This window comes from Physeter macrocephalus, chromosome 5 (genome assembly GCF_002837175.3).
Source record: "Physeter macrocephalus isolate SW-GA chromosome 5, ASM283717v5, whole genome shotgun sequence".
Taxonomy (NCBI): domain Eukaryota; kingdom Metazoa; phylum Chordata; class Mammalia; order Artiodactyla; family Physeteridae; genus Physeter; species Physeter macrocephalus.
In genome coordinates, this window is record NC_041218.1 from 95,380,463 (window position 1) to 95,397,794 (window position 17,332).

Below are 17,332 nucleotides of genomic sequence, written 5' to 3' on the forward strand. Positions count from 1 at the left end.
GGGAGGTGGAGGGGTGAGATTAATGCCCGGAGAGTCCTGTAGGTAATGTTTTTTGTACAGTCATTAAGCCCCACTGGGATGTAACACATTTTATTTTAGCCGAAAGAAACATTCACAGAATTTAAAGTGACTTTTCTAAAACTGCCTTGGGAGCTAGTCAAGTGTCAACAAGAATGGATTTCAGTGATGTTAGGGACCCTCTGCCTTCCTCACCTGGCCGCGTGTGGCCAGGCGGACTTTGGTAATAATTTAATTCATCCTGAAGAGCAAGAAGGAAGCAGTCAGGGCAGCTTCTGCAGAGTCAGGTAGAGCTGAGAGATGATTCATTTAATTAATTTCTCAAAAGAGATTAAGTTGATGTAAAGGCTGTTGGGATAAGATAGCAAGCAAAAAAATGTGGCTGCAATTTGGGTTTTCATAAGATTCGAGCTACTGAAGTGTTTTCTGGTTCCGTAGAAATAACATCTTTTATGTGGTAGACATTTTGTAATCTTTTGTTTGTAATTTAAAATTTATCCAGAAAAAGGGGCAGGAGGAAACCTTTAGAGGTGATGGAATGTGATATTGTAGTGATGGTTTCACATGTGTCTGCGTACATCCAAACTCACCAAATTGTATACATTAAGTACGTGCTAGTTTTTAATATCATTAAAACTAACTATACTATTGTTTTTGAATATCAATTATATCTCAGTAAAGCTGTTAACAAGTGTTTTGATCTCATGCCCGAACTACAAGGTATTTCCCTCTGTGCTTCACTTTCCTCCCACAAAAGCAACCATTTGAAAGACAAGTCAGATCCTGTCTCATCTTGCTCAAAACCCTCTGTGGTTTCCTCTCCCAAGTCTCCACAATGGCCCAGAACACCCCCCCCCCCAACTTGATCTTGCTGTTGGCCATTTCTCTGGCACCCAATTCTCTGGCCTCACCGCCCACCGACCACTCATTCCCTCTCAGCCATCTCAGCCTCCTGGTCCCCTGAGGGCTCTGAACAGGCTCCTAGGCCAGAGTCTTTTTCTCAGTGTCCCCTTGTGATGCTCACATGCCCCTCACCTTGCTCACATTGGCCTTTGCTCAAGGTTCCCTTATCTGTGCGACCTCTCTGATCATCTTATGTGTGACACACCCACACTCTCCCCACACTTCACTCTGCTTTATTTCTGTTCATAGCCCTCAGCACCACCCAACATCATGATGGTTCCTTATTTAATGATTGGCTATTGTCAGCCTCCCCAAGGTATTTCAGTTACAGGATTGCCTGCATTGACCTGTCTTGCTCAATGATGTGTTCCCATCACCTTGAAGAGTGGGTAGCATGGCACCCAGTACTCACACAATACATATTTGCTGAATGAATAAATAGCATTAAAAACCCTCCCAATATCAAAGTTAAATGCGGAGGAAAGAATCTCCAATAATCCTGTGCAACAACAAATCAAACTATTTTCCACTGGATTAAAAAAACTCCATTTTTAAAAATCTATCATCATTGACTCTATTTTTATATCAAAAACTCGGGAATGTGTTTCCTAGTTGATTTCAATGCTAATTTGAATTTACTTTTCTGCTTGTTTTTAATCAAAAAATGATTACCTCCTGATTTTTTTAACTGAGTACTCTGCAGGTTTGATTAGAGTTTTGCTTGACATGCTAAGGAAATGAGTGCCCACAGGTGGCCCCCTCAAGATCCAGAAGCCAAGGGCGAACCTTGCAGGCAGGGTATAAATCCCACAGAGATTCCCAGCAGGACCCGTCTGTTAGTGGGCATGGAGGAAAGAAGAGACACGAGCCCTTGTAGCTGAAGTAGTGAGAAAGGAGAACCCAGTGATAGTCCATTTCTCATTTATTTTGTACAGGAAACAGAAAACTTTCCAGGCACAATGCATGTGCATGGGGAGAAACCGTGCAGCAGCTCAGTGGAGTAGAATGAAAGAGGATTGTGTAATGAGGCTGCATTCCACCATGGATGTCTGAGCCTTCTTGCGGCCACTGGTACCTTAACGTCATTGGGATGGACCCACTTACATAGATTCAGGCTAAGTCAGCTGGCCTTTAGTTAAAATTGTGTATTTTTAATCTATGAAACATTTGTCTAAGCAAATTAATAGCAGAAGGGTGGGATGGGGATGGAGGCTTCTAAACCCACTGAAAAAAGCCAGTTGTTTGTAAAGACTTCGGCACATCTGTTTTCTGATGTTTTTGTGAGTGTGCCTTACTGATTTGTTAAAACTGGTCTGTTTTCCTCTTGACAACACATTACCCATTCTCATTACTGTAGGTGCTTGAGGATATTAAGGAAGCAATTCTTTAAAAATACTCCGTGACAGAAAGTAGTAACTCAGGTGCTTCATCTGCCCCACTTGGTAGTGCAGCCCTTAATTGCCAGTGATCCTGTGGACAGCTGTGTTGATACCTTGTTTTAGTGTGTGAGTCCAAAGATAGCCCGTAATCAGTTGCAGATGAGGGTTAGAAAAGCCCAGTTAAAACGCCCTGAGTGGAGCAACATGTTTATTCATTAGCATCTGTAATGATATTAAAGCAGTGTGTCAAAGAAGGGGTGTTATGTGTGTGTGTGTATGTGCGTGCATGGTCCAAGTGGTTAGTATACATTGGCATTTTACAGAAAGGGAAGATAAGGGATGCCAGGAAAATGTTATATCCGTGACAGAAAGTATACGAGGCTCGTAGAAGATGCCGAATACCATCCCTTTACTGATGTCTGTAGGTGGTGGAATGTTTGATGGTAGCAAGCGTTTCTTGATCCTTACATTCCCCATCGTCCCTTGAATAACACCTCGTACACGATGAACTGTCAGTAAATACCTGTTGAATTGCATCAGCTTGTCCTAAATAGAACTGGATTCAGAGCCATCCCCAATCATGCAAATGAAAGAGAACATAAATAAATATTAATAAAAGCCGGCCTTGCTTTAAAATTGCCCTTGTTTCAAAGGCTAGAGATTTAAAGAAATAGTTAAGTCTCTTTTTATGGTTGGGGTTAGAAACAAAATATTTTGAATAGAGGTTAATACGAGAGCCGAGGGGGTTTGGGAGAGTCCATAAAATAAAAAAAAAAAAAGGAAAATCCTAGCAGTTCCTGTATTTGTGAGAGCCCAAATCCCTAGGAATGAGAAGATTTAGCTAATCTTTCCAATCACATTCTCCCTCCCTCCCACCCCCATCTTCTTGGAATTATGTTATCTCTGCTGTCTTAAAAGCTCAGAAGCCTTTTGAATTGGAGCAGCATTCAAAGGACAGTCAAGGGTCACCCTTGGAATATTAAAGGAGAGTGGATTACAGGAGAGGGAGGAAAAAGGAGCAGCTGGGGCGAGGCGCGGCACTGTGCAGACCCAAGGCAGAAAAGGAGAGGAAAACTCCGCAGGAGCTGGGGTTGGCGGAGAGAAGCCTGCCCAGATTGCTAGGAAGGACAAGAAGTAGCAAGGTAGCGACCCACATTATTAGTCCAGTCCATGTTATTGCGTTGTGAGAGGAGAGGAAAGGAAAACACCTATTAGTGAAATCAATTAGACAGTGGCCTTTTGAGCAGAGATAGAATGGCTCTTTTAGAGAACGTGGCTACGTGCTTGGAAGATTAAAAGCCAGATACTGTTATAATTCAGGGATACAACTCTACAGAACTTACAGCCCCCTGATCATTCTTAAAATAATAAGACCTTAGGATTTATAAAGCAAATTCCTTCTCAAAAGACATCAGCGTAACTTAGTTTTAAAAAATCTAACGAATTTTTGGTCTTCCGTCGTTTATAGGTATCAAGTCTTGTTTTGATTTTTCAAATAAAATCACTGGATATTTAGGGAGAGCCTATGATGTGCCAAACACCATCTTAATATTTGGAGTAGGAGGATGCAGTGACAGGCCCTGACTCCTCAGCGGTGGTTACTTACTGACTGTTTTTCTGGGGAGGCGGGGGAGATGAGGAGGTGGATCAGGAATCCCTTTGAAAATCAGATGACAAAACGCACACAATATTCACACTCTGTTAGGAGAGTGGCAGACCTAGAGCCGTATATACAGCTCTTACTATTACTAGGCACTTGGCCTGTTCTAAGCATTCTTTGTCAATTATTTAATCTGCAAAGCTATCCCACGAGGCATATACCATTACTACTCCCATTTCGTCTCAGGGAAATTGAGGCTCAGAGAGGCCATAGTAAGGTCCTTGCCCCAGGCCCTTCAGTGAGTAGAAAGTGACACCAGGCCCGAGTACACGGGCCTCTTGAGGCTGGCCCCAGTTGGCCCACTGTGGACCAAAGGGAGGGCATCTCTCTGCAAATTAGACCAGACAGTCCCCGACACTTGACTGCTGCCTGCCAGAAAATGTCTCAGTACAGTCATTATAAAAAATGTGAACGGCACTTTCTCTGGCTGTGCGTTGCCTAGCCATACTCAGCCAGAGAAAAGCTAGACCTGCCGAGTGTGGAGGTTGTGGCATGTTCAGTGAGATGTGGACCCAACACAGAAGGTACTGCTAAACCTCTGGTTTCAAACTGGATGTTTAGAAATGTTAGTCTGTCAGCAGGGGGCAGAATGGATTTTTCTATTTATTTATGGAACTTTGAAACTATAAGGAACTACAAGGATCCTTTTTGAATAAAAGGTTTTTCTCCTCAACTGTCTTTCTTTTGCTATTCAGAGTGGAAGAATAGAATTAGATGTGTCCACATATTTAATGGATTATTCATTTAATTCCTTTCTCGGAGTATTTGCTTCCGAGAAAAATGATAGAATTAGAACGCTTGTAATAAAATATTTCTAATGTGCTGTGTGTGTGATGATACTGCTCCTGAATGACCATGGGGCGCCTGGGAACGAGAGCACCGTCAGAGGGAGAATTTTCTTGGCTGAACAGGAGGCATGGACAGAGCGATGGGCTGAGGCCCATGGTGGGCCGGCCATGGCCTCATCTACGGCCACCTGAGTCCAGCCCTGATGCCTTTGCTTGGTTGAGCTTATCCCCTGGACCAGACGTAGCTTTGCTCTCATTCAGCCTCCGTCCTAAGCAGAGGAAAAGGACTTTCCTTTTCCTTTTCAGTGTTGCTATTAAATTCTTCCATTTTGTCTCATGGTAAAACAAAGTAACACTATCATGCAAAACCAAACTCACATTTCTGGAAGCAGAATATGGGTCAGTGTGTATGTGTGTGCGATGCCAGACAGGTAAGATAGCCAAGTGAGGCCTTAGTTTCATATTGTATAGTTTCAGACGTGATTAAACGTATGTTTAAAATATTAAAAATGTCAACCAAGGACAATCCTTGCCTTAACCAACCTACCTTCCTTCCTTCCTTCCTTCCTCCCTTCTTCTTCACAATCAATCAATCAGTGAATCAATCAAAACACATTTCTTGAGAGCCTTTTTTTGTATCACACACGATACTGGCGCCCAGTATTGGGGATTCTGAGACACGTCTGTCTGCAAAGGACTCAAACATCTCATCTGTAGAGTCTATCGCTTAAGTCTTTTGGAAAAGTGATTAACCAACAAAAAAACTGTCATGATGTTATTGCATCTGTGATGCATGGCAAATATGTAACATGGGCGGACCTGTGAAACCCTTTCTTTAAGTACACTGAAGTCTCCATACAGAATATATGAGAGAAGCCAATATGGTGTTAAAAACTGGGAGTGGGCACTTTGGTCCTCCCCTGCCCCCTTTGGTCCTCCCCTGGCCCTAGAGGTACCTTGCTAAAAACCTTAGGTCTTCTCAGTTCAATGCTCATTTTGAGAACTCTGAGACTAGAGACCAAGACTTTCTATTCTGTGAACCAACTATATCATCCACCTTTGCAAAAGGTTACTATCTATGTATTTATCTCTCTCTCTCTCTCTCTCTCTCTCTAAAGTACCTCTTAGAATTTTTAAGATGCTAGAAAGTACGTTTTTTAGGATAATATAGGTTGTTTTTTCTTTGTAACTCCTTAGTAACTGTACATTCAGATCTCTAAATGCAAGTCCATTTTAATCTGAGTTGTTTTCTGATTAAATTCTGATACCTATTTGAAGCCGTCAGATTATAAAGAATGTATGAATATAGGGTATGTGTATGCAACGTCGATACTGCTGTATAACCCCATTACCAAAAGACGAGATCTAGATGAGCCTGGATTGAACTCTTATTGATGCTTTTTCACAAAGGCAGCAGGAAATTGAATTGATGGTGCTATTAGGTTGTCAATATCAGTGTCTCCCTTTCTTCCCAGATAAGGATACATGAAGCATCACGCATACAGTCATTTTAACCTCTTGGGGGCATAGGAGCTGTAGAGGTACAAGGTGATGAGCTAGATGAGGTGTGTCTATCTGTACACTAGATGCTTTGTAGAAGTCCAGAACTCGCTGACTACTGTTTGATTGATTATGTTGTTGTTATTTCATCTTACGTTTTGCTTGTTTATTTGCTTGTTTGTGTTTAAATACAGCTGTGTCCGATGCTCTAATCTTTAATTGGCGTTGTCTCTAGACCATTAGCATAGTTAAGAGGATGTGGCACTCATGGTGGGACTTGGAGAAAGATAGAAACTCTTTCTATAGCAAGTGACAGGGGAGAAGGAGATTGTATCGTTAACTGAAGTTCAACAAACCTTAACAAAAAGACAAGAGACTCTTAAACTGTGCCCATGTGTACAAAATGAAATACCATCCTCTGACACCAAAGCAAATCAGATATTTTGCAATCTTTTTTAAAAAATTAATTTAGTGAATTTATTTATTTACTTTTGGCTGTGTTGGGTCTTCGCTGCTACGCATGGGCCTTCTCTAGTTGCAGTGAGTGGGGGCCCCTCCTTGTTGTGGTGCGTGGACTTCTCATTGCAGTGGCCTCCCTTGTTGCAAAGCACGGGCTCCAGGCGTGCAGGCTTCAGCAGTTGTGGCTCACGGGCTCTAGAGCGCAGACTCAGTAGTTGCGACGCACAGGGGCTTAGTCGCTCCATGGCATGTGGGATCTTCCCAGACTCGGGCTCGAACCCATGTCCCCTGCCTCGGCAGGCGGACCCTTAACCCCTGCGCCACCAGGGAAGCCCAGATGTTTTGCAATCTTATTTTATCCTTCCAAGATGGTTCTGGGCATTCATCTTAACTAACTATCCCCTAGATAAAATGTTGGGATTGGTGAAGGCAACAGTGTAAGTTGCCCAAGGCATCTTCTGAACGGGGGTTCTGGACTCTATTTCACTCTGTAGATGACCATGCCTGCTCCCTAAGACGCCGTGGCATCACCCAGTGTAGTGGGTTTTGCTGCAGTGGCCTAAGCCAGATTTTATTTGCACAATTGCTGGGTTCTTTTTAGTGGTTGATGGCAGTCAGTAATGATTTGAGATGGGGGAGACCTTGCTACATCCCCAAAGCCTTCCTGCCTTCTTATGATGAGATCAAGCTCTGAGACCAAAAGCTGCCATACATAACATAGTTATTAAATATCCCCAAATATTATTATCCCCCAAATTATTAATCATCCCAAAATAATTTGTTCATCCTGTCTGTAAGCTTGATAAAGTCATAGCTCTTTGTCATTTGGTGTGAACAGAGCACATCTGGTATGGAAGGTTCATTAAAGTAGGTATGGCAAGATTCTAGAAGCAAGATGGGTTTCCCTCACGGTCAACATTAGGCAACTAGAACTCTCTGACCCAAAGATTGGACATGGGACAGTCTGGGGGTCAAACCTTAGGCCACTAGCCCCAAGAGCATAAGTGACAGGACTTGCTGGGTTCTTAATGTTCTCTGGTTCCACTCAAGGGTGCGGAACGTCTCCAAAATACTTTAGCCAATACATATATCTTGAATATGACTAATTTAACCAAGTGAGAACCCATTGCTAACCTCCGTTAATGCCGATCAACAATTTCACTCAAAATTAATATAAATTGTACTAGTTAGCAAAATGTAGGGTGAGGGAGTGGTGGCCAGTGAACAGAGGTAGCTGTGGAGTTTGTGGTGGCCAAGCCTGGTGTAGGGACTTTCTGATTAAACGCCAGCCCTGGAGCATGAAAACTGTTTAAAGCCGCTGACCAAGCCCAGGGTAGACCTCAGGGGTCTGCAAACCTTTTCTGTAAAGGGTCAGAGAGTGAGTGTTTTGGTCTTTGAAGGCAGTAAGACAGAATCTAGGCTGCCCTTAAGGAAGGGACATGACCTTGGAAGAGGCAGGTCCCTTTAGGCAAAGGCAGCTCCTGGGAAGGACTCGGCGGTGAGCCATCCTTAGCCAGCATTCCTGGCAGCTGGGGAATGAGTGCCTTGGTTCTAAAGCAGGGATCTAGGTAGCACATTGCAGCGTCCACTTCAGCGTACACTTCTGGTCCAATCTGAAGGCATGGAAAGAAAAACAACTCACAATCCATTGGATGCCTTAATGAGGGGAGAGGTGTGGTGAAAAATGGTCTCTCTGTGTAACACTTTCTACCTTTCAGAACATATTCACATGCAGTATCTGTACATGACCTCGCTCAGGTCTCATTTTTTTCCCTTGAGATATGTAAAGCCATGTTGGTACAGAATCCAAGATGAAAGAGATGGTGATTCACTGCCAGTCATGCAGATGCTAAATCAAGGGATATCCATGAAGTCTCCTGAAGTTTCCTCAGTACTTCACTCTCGAAACCCAGCATTTATTTTGAGTTTTGAATGCCCTGCTTGATTTTCACAAATATTCATCTTCTTTATTATGGGATAGATTAAATAAAATGTTGGCCGCACTAAATAAAAGTGGAGAGACGAGAAAGAAAAAACAGCTGTGAGTACTGGGTTGAAGTAGGTGACGTAGGTTGGGATCAGCATATTGCTGATTATCAAGGGTATATACATTTGAGCTTTGTAATTAAATTTATTGTAATGCAATTTTTTTGTCTGTTGAGTCTTTGCTAAAAATGTGGGATTTCCAGCTTTTCTCAAAACCATTTTTGTTTGCAGTCTAGGAAGTGACATTTAAAATAAAATAATCAATCAGTGGTGGGTAAATTTATGGTGTTTTTAATGTCTTGTGATCTTCATTAATTTTCAGAATTTTCAACTGTATATATATATATATATATATATATATATACATATAAAGAAAAATATGTACACATATAAAGAAAAACATCAAAATAAACTATGGTCTTATTTCCAAAAGTCAAATAGAATATCTTTTTAAAACTTATTGATAGAAGGAGGAAGTATTGCATAATACTTAGAAAAATTAGAAATTCTTTGTAACTTTTGGGGGGAAAACATTCTTTGGTACATTAAATTTCATATTGAGAACTAGCTTCATTAACTAACCTTAATAATATTTGGTAATTGGTTAAAGAAAGAGAAAAATTGTTTTCTCTTTTCATGGCTAAGGTAACAGAATCCACACTTGAAGTTTCCTTTTCCCCAAACCCGCTAAGATCAACTTTCTTCCTCTTCATTCATTTATGATTTTGATTTTTACTTCTCAGTGGGAGAAATTAAATACAAAATGTGATGCCGTCTTTGCATCTTAAATTGTCTGTAGGTAATTTGTTCCACTGATTCCTAAATTGAAATGTAGCATTTTAAGGGGCGGGGGAGGGAAACCCAATATACTTTTTTTTCTTTATAATGGATATAATTTTTCTATCAAATTCTAGAAATAGATCTGTTGAGTGCAACTTTGCCCTGCTCTGGCGCTTTGTGACCAAATGAATCGTTCCCTTGGATTTTTGAAGCCTGCCTGCCTGCCTATCTTATTTATATTTTCCTCAAAGCTGTTCTGATTGCCTGCTTCATAGTTGGTTTGTATGTACATAAAAATATGCTGGACTGAGTTCAAGCTCAGTTTAGAGGGGCGAGGGTATTTCCATCGCGTGGCTGCCACCGGACACGGATGTTTTGCTGAGTTAATAATAATCTCCCTATCTTTAGTTTCCTTGACTGTAAAATGAGAATGATTATGCTTACAAAAACTCTGTTGGTTAAATTATTGAAGACCTTTAGCTGAATTATATCTTTGTTTTTCTGGTATTATTTTTAACAGCCTAGTGAAAGCCCAAGTCGAATTCTTTCCTTTGCACAGTGCCCTAAATCTGCTCTTCAAATAAAGGTTTTACAACAGAAATACATGGGGACATCCTTATTTAAGAATTAAAGGGTATCAGAAATTAGCATTATGAAGAGAGTGTTTACAGTTAGTATATACTAAGCTGTGTATAACTGTATATGAATAAACGGTAAGGAATATTAATTAGGTAAAAGAATGTGAGAAGCACTGGCCAGATATGTACTTGTTGAAGGCGTCTAGCCTATTACTATAGAATAGTTAAAAATTAGAACTGTAATTTACGTTAGCTGTAATCTAAGCAGGCACAGTCTAAAATGTTTCAAGAAGCACGGGATCCGTTAGATAATATAATGAAGACTAAGGAAAAGGTCTTCCATGGTCAGATAATTCTGGGAAATGCTACCTTAGGCAGAGTTGAATTGATTTCTTTCCTGGTAGACTTTTCTGCTGTGTTTTCCACGTGGGTATGATTGCAAAAATCCTTTATTGTAGAATCTCTTTTAGGACAAGTGTTCTGTGGAATGCACTTTGGAAAATACTGTTTTATTTTGACCATTTCATTTTCCAGATGAGAAAACCGTGGATGAGAGTGGTTAAGTGATTGCTAAGATTATGTAGAGCGTGACACTGTCTGATGTCCTGTCTACCATTCCCTGTCACCCCATGGATTTTACCCAAGCAGCGTCAGACAGAGAGGTGTTTTTTTTCTAGAGTCTGAAGAGAAGAAGATAGTATACACAGCATACTGTGGGAATCGGTTATCCAGGGTTTAACACCCTTCCCAGTCCATAATTCAAGTTCTGGGAAACCCCATGGGTTACCTAGTCCATGAGCCTCGGTTTTTTTTCACGCAGTAGAGGGTGCTGTTTAAAAAGACGCTGGTCCTTGGAAATGAAATCTACTGGGGTTCAAAACACAGCTTCACCACTTATTAGCTGTGGGGTAAGTCACCTAACCTCTCTGAGCCTCAGTCCTTTTTCCCTAAAATGGGGTTAATACCTTGCATACTTTGAGTGACATTAAGTATATCTGAGGTACCTATTTGGTAAAGGCATTCAATATATGCAATCTATTTTTATTTTTTAACAATGCACAAAGGAGGTTTAAATAATTGCTGTGTGGTCTGATGCTGGCTGCAGTCCTTTCATTGTAGGACATGGTGAAAATTTTTGAGATTTTGCTAATGGAATCTACATCTCTTATTTCTTCTTTTTTTTTTACTGTCTGGCTTCTTGGATCTCTTATGACCCTTGTGAATTCCTGTATTGGCACATGCATCTCCTATTCTTGCTTATACTTGACACTGTTCCATCTTGGACAAGTCCCTTTCTGCAGTCAGGGCCGATGAACAAACCGCAGAGAAGTCCCAACTTCTGCCACTCTAGTTGTGACAATTTCAGATTTCCAAGTAAGAAGTCTTCACCCACTATTTTTTGCCTGCACTAGCTCTTTCTGTTCCTATCTGCCGCTGCAGCAATCCTTGTACATGTGAAAGTTGTAGCTCTGTAACATTCCTGCAAGCACCCACGTCGGTGCACGTTGGAAATCATTTCCTTACTCTGGGAGAAAGGATTTCACAGACTGACATCGCGTTTGGCAGGGAGAAAACAACTTCCAAGCCAAGTGCTGCTTGAAAGAGGTACGCCCACCCCAGTCACTTATAAGACTGTGCTCAGGGGTTACTGCTTGTGACGCATTTTCAAATAGACCCTCCAGTGGCTATAGCTGTGCTTAAAAGCTGTCTGCCCTCTGCCCCTCTGGGGCTTTGCTGTTTAACCATGTCATGCACATATATATGTGGCCTACAGCTGCATCATCGGAAAACGTAAAGCATTTTGTAAGATGAAAAATCAAGTGAGTACTTGGATGACAAACTCCTAAATTTTCGAAGCTCAAGTCACTGAGAGGCACTAGTTGGGAACCTAGCCATGGGTGAGGGTACCTAAAAGTAATTTAAAGAAGAAGAGCTAATGGTCAGTGAGTATACACCATCTGCCAGTACATGCTTTGCACACATCAGCCAGACTGAACATCTTAAAAGATTTAAGTGCACTTGAACTTAGCAGCTGCATTTCAGCTCCTCTTTGGGATTCAGGATTCAGTTTGACCATTCACAAATAAAGCGGGAATAGAATATCCTTTTCTTAAGTCTGCCCAGGTACTCACTGATACATGCATAACCATGTTTGACTTATCACGAGGGTAGTGAATGTCATTCTAAACACAAGTTTACCATTAACACCATCTTCAAAAATGCTCCAATGAGCAGTGTGGCCACAGAGCCTGGGTGTCTCAAAGGCATGAGTCACACCCGCTCCTTTAGATCAGAGAGATTGAGGACTCAACCATTTATAGAGTAAAATAAATGCACTAGAATTTAAACCTGGTCTCTTTCCTTCATGTGAAGCTATGAGGTAAAGCAATGTTTCCTTTTCTACCTCACTCCGCTCTGCTTACCGAATCAGAAGACTCCAAACACGTGGTCTTTCTTCGATACATAGGAAAGAAATTGGGGGAAATTTGGAGACTTTTGTGTCTCCTTTCCCCTCTGCCTGCCCCATTCTCCTCCCCCCAACCCCCCATTTTCAAGCGCTCCAAACCTCCACCTCCAAACATAGTAAATGAAATGCTAATCTATCACCAGCAAATTTAGGCTGACAATACTGTGAATTGACCGTATTGATGACATTGATTACATTTCACATATTTACACTACAGTGAGACAAGCCTAATTTATTCTCTAAAGAGTTCAAGGTAGGTCTCAACCGTTTCCGAGTGGGGGAGACAATGGAGAAATGTTTGTGGTTGCTATCTGCAATAATCTGATGCTGACAGAGAGTAGTATTTTATTTAGTAATTAACAGTGTAAAGGGGAGAGAAGCTGTCATGTTGGTTCTTAAGCTGGAGAATGTGATGAAAGATGATATCTGCGATCTCATCCTTTCTACTTGTTTAGGATTGTCAGGATGAGAAATGTCAGCATTATGAAAGCTCGGCTCTGCTCTTGATATGATAAAACCCTTCAAAAGCCAGTCTTCCTCCATCCCTCGTCCCCCTCCTTTCTAGCTCTCTCTCTCTGCACTTGCTTTTTGTTTATCCTGTTTTGTTAGATGGCAGAAATATAATTCTTTTCTTTCTTCCTATTATAAGCCACCATTTTTGTTTTATTATATGTTTCACAACCCCTAATGCCCCACTGAAAATTACCTTGTTAAATGACAGTGTTTCAAAGCCATGAATCCTTTCCACCATTCCCTCAGAGGTTTGAAACAGTCAACAGACTGTAAAGAATAAATAATAAAAAAGTATTGATTATTTTGATGACTGTGAGATTCAATTAAGTATTAATTTTGCCCTCCAGTGGACCTATCAAGGTATTCAAAAGGGACGATTCGGCTCAGCTAAATGCGTGCTGAGTGCTTCAGACTTAAATAGGGAGAAAATGTGTTTACCTACAGTATTTGAAGAAGAAGTGCATTGATGCACAGAGTCCAATATTTAAGTGCTGTGCAAATTAAGCCCTGGTGACAGTGACATTGTTTTCCGTGGTATGAGTATTGACTAAAGAAGTGAATTTGATGACAGCTTAAACTATTTGTATTGATTAACATTTTCATAGATTATCATGTGTCATATCAAATTCACTTTTCAGGCATGAATACATTAAAAAAAAATAACCCCAGGCTTACCACAACCAGTGTAATGATGGGACAAGACAGCATGCGGCCCTACCTGCCCCTGCGCTGGTCACCTGTCTCCTGCTCAGGAGCCATTTAAGCATGAACTTGGCAATAAATAGCTCCCAGAACACTCAAAGGGGGCACTTCCGGCTTTTCTCTCCCTTCTGCCTGATACCTGTGCCACCACAATAGCATGCGTCTTAGTTTGCAAATGGAATAGAAGGCTGCCCTTGGAAAAATATTGCTGATCCTAAAATGCCCTCCTAACGAGCTGAAGATAAAGCAGATTTAAATTATTGGGGTGGGGGGTAAAGTTTGCCTTTTCGGAGGTGATCTTTGACTTCGTTTTCTTTAATGCTCTGGGCATAGGATGCTCTAGGTATCCGAATTATTGAACAGAGTTTGTAAGTATTTTTCCAATTCCTTTCAAAAACTGTAAACCAATTTTCATCTCTTTTGTTGTTTGCTTTCAAATGTTCGTTTGATTTGGGGTCGGCTGCAGTCCCAAATCTGGGACCAGCGAAGTCAACTTCTAAGGGTGCTGCTAGAATTTACATAAGAAATCTCTTTCATTCCACTGAAAGCCTTTGGAGGACTCTTTTCTCCCTGTCTCTTTTTTCTGCTCTCGGGATAGGGTTTAATTGCTTCTCCCCCAGGGAGAGGGCTTCCTAAAATAGCCCTTGGGTCCTCCCTGGGGTGCTCCTTCCTTTTGAGTCTGTTGCCAAAGTACAAACCCCGCACTTTCTTTTTTTTTTTTTTTCTCTTCTTGCATTCAAGACAGCACAAGGTGTAAAAACATTTGCACAAAAGCACATCCCATAATTAAAGCTGTGTTGGTTAGGTTGCTTTCAAAGAAGTTTTTTCTTTTCTCTCTCTCTCTCTCTCTCTCTTTTTTTTTTTTTTCCTCAGAAGCCTCCTGCATCTCTCTCATGCTAGTTGAGCTTTAATAGGGTGGGGAGGAATGGAGAACTCGGCTCTGTAATAGCTCTTCACTTGACTGCAGCCAGCAATAACAGCGGGAGCAGTCAGAGATAAGAGAGAGGGGAGAGAGGGAGAGTCTGTGTGTGGAAGAGAGAGAGAAGAGGAGAGGGAGACAGAGGACACGCACACACTCAAGCAGCCACTTTTTTTTTTTCCTCCCCTTCACTCTTTTCCCCCATCCTAGGATCCAATGATAGCTGGACAAGTCAGTAAGCCCTTGCTGTCAGTGCGGAGTGAAATGAATGCGGAGTTGGGAGGTGAGGACAAGGCTGCTACTTCAGACAGCGAGCTGAATGAGCCCCTGCTTGCGCCCGTGGAATCAAATGACAGCGAGGACACTCCCAGCAAGCTCTTCGGTAAGTCTGTCTAGGTATTTCATTTCACTTCTACCATGATGTCCGGAAGAGCCATCCACACCCTCACCCCCTCCTCTTTTTTTTTTTTTTTTTTTCCCCGTTGTTCATTCAATTTTCTTCTAAGTACCAAAGAGGACCTTGGCATCTTGGAGGGGCCAAACCACCCCAGCTGATGAAGCCAGCTGGCTGGGAGGGTGTCCTCCAAACTTTTCCCAACCAGGAACTTCCTCCTGCCCCTTTGCACTAGTCAGATACTGCTAGCGTCCCCAGGCTAGAGATCATGGGGAAAAAAAGAAGAGGAGAATCATCATCAGGAAATCAGTTCCATTGTGAGAATTGGTTAACGTTTATTGAATAAATATCGACTCGGTTTTGGGTCACTTCGCAGCCTTTTGTTAAAGGGAAGGAGAGTAAAGAGTTATTATCTGTAGTCAAAAGACCAGAGAGGGGAACTGAAAAATATCAATACCGGTCATTCTCTGCCAGGTAAACAAAGGTGGCTACGGGAAGGGCACAAAGACATAACGTTTTGTAATCACAATTAGAACGAACATCTCTTCTTTTAAAAGGGTGATGAGGGAAGAAAATAGGTCCTTGGCATCCCTCGCCTCCGCCACTCCCCTTTAACAGAGGTTTAGAGCCTCATCCTAATGTGGAGGCAGCCCAGAACCTTTTTAGAAATCTTTGTTTCGTAAACAGAACAAGAACAAGCAGAGGGCCACTCCAGCAAAGACACCTGTCATTCAAACAGATGACGCTCTGTAAGCCAACTCAAGCAACTGTGATCTCTAATCAGAAAGGGGAGCAGGCTGTGTTGAGATGCGTGACTGAGTGATGGATTGTGATAGATGTCTCTGCTGGGAAAGCACTTTATGGGATAGAGTGACATTAGGTTTTCACAACAGTTGTTCCTGAAACACTTGCTTTTAATTATTTCCAAGTGTTTATATACTTCTGACACTAAATATATATTATCTATATACATATATAACACATACTAACCTGTTCATACATATATATACTAACCTGATATATATACCTGAGAGATATATATGTATTGATCAGGCAGAGAACAGGTTAAAAACTGTCAAGTGCCTGAACTGTAAAGAAACATAACATCATGGCATAGACTCCTTTATTAAGAAAGTCATTAATTCAGTTAAAAAGATGAGCTTAAAAAAAAAACTATAGAAGAATGCAGCTTAGTTTGGCAACTCTAGGCCAGCTTCAACACAGGAGCTTTCCTCTGATTTTAAATACTCAGTCAAACATTAGAGGAGTATTGCAGAGAAACTTTCTGTATCAAATTTTCTGTTGGTAAAATACTGTTTTGTAGTTAAGAGTATAGGAGATGCCAGTTTCAAGAAATTTTTTCATATGACCCTTTCTTGCAAAAGTGGCAGTTCCACTTCTGACATAAATTTTCCATACCTAGTCATTAAGGTTTTAGCATTTTTACTCTAAAGAAATATTTTGTTGTAGTCTAAGTTTTTATCTGTGTAAGAAGAGTTATGTCCTAAAACACTCATTTCATTTCAAGGGGTTAGTGAGAGAAGGCAGATAAAACTGTAAATTACAGGAAGGCAAAAGCCATGCTCCAGCCTCTTTGATGTTGAATATACTAATACTAAGCACTCTGACTTTTAAAAAGTAATCAATTGTGAATTCAAAATAACTGAAGTTAATGGATTATGTGTTCCTAAACTTTGCATGCATTTTTTAAAAGTAAGTGCTTTTTGTAGACTTTGACTTAAAACCTCAACTTGTTGTTGTTGTTTTTTTTTTCAAGTAAACCAATGGAAGGGTAATTAATTTGGCTTCTCAACATTTGTTTAGATCTTCCAATGTTGAAAATTGTCATAGATTTGTTATGTCACCTCTTACTGATTGGCATGTGTAGAGAAATAAGCTTAAGAAAATCCAAGGTGGGGGGCGGGTCAAAGAAATTTGAATTAAAAGTTCTTTGAAAATATATCTTAAGTGGAATCTTCACGGGGTAAACTAAGGAATCATAGAGTAGTTTAGAAGTCTTAGCAGGTTTTAGAAGGTACTCATCTTTACTTTGGAATACTCACCTTCTGAGTTTGTGAGAGAGAATCCAGCAAAATCTACATCTTATATCTACTATTTCTTGTTTCTTCACTTTTATTTGGTCTCCAGAGTGCTTTTTAAACACAATGTGAATATTTTCCAGTTTCCTATTAGGTTAAAAGAAATCAGTAGATGAACAGTTTTGAAAACTTAAGAAAAAATATTGGCGACAATATGAGAGAGACCAGAGTAGAAAGCAGCCCAGAA

General features: G+C 41.0%; 1 protein-coding gene across 1 annotated transcript in view; it reads left to right on the forward strand.

Annotated features, from left to right (window-relative positions):
* POU6F2 (POU class 6 homeobox 2) overlaps window positions 1–17,332 on the forward strand; it is a 400,577-nt gene that overhangs the window by 4,754 nt on the left and 378,491 nt on the right. The window contains exon 2 of the mRNA XM_055085090.1: window positions 14,863–15,034. Within this exon, the coding sequence (XP_054941065.1) occupies window positions 14,869–15,034 (166 nt within the window). The 5' untranslated portion in view covers window positions 14,863–14,868. The remainder of the gene's footprint in view (window positions 1–14,862; window positions 15,035–17,332) is intronic.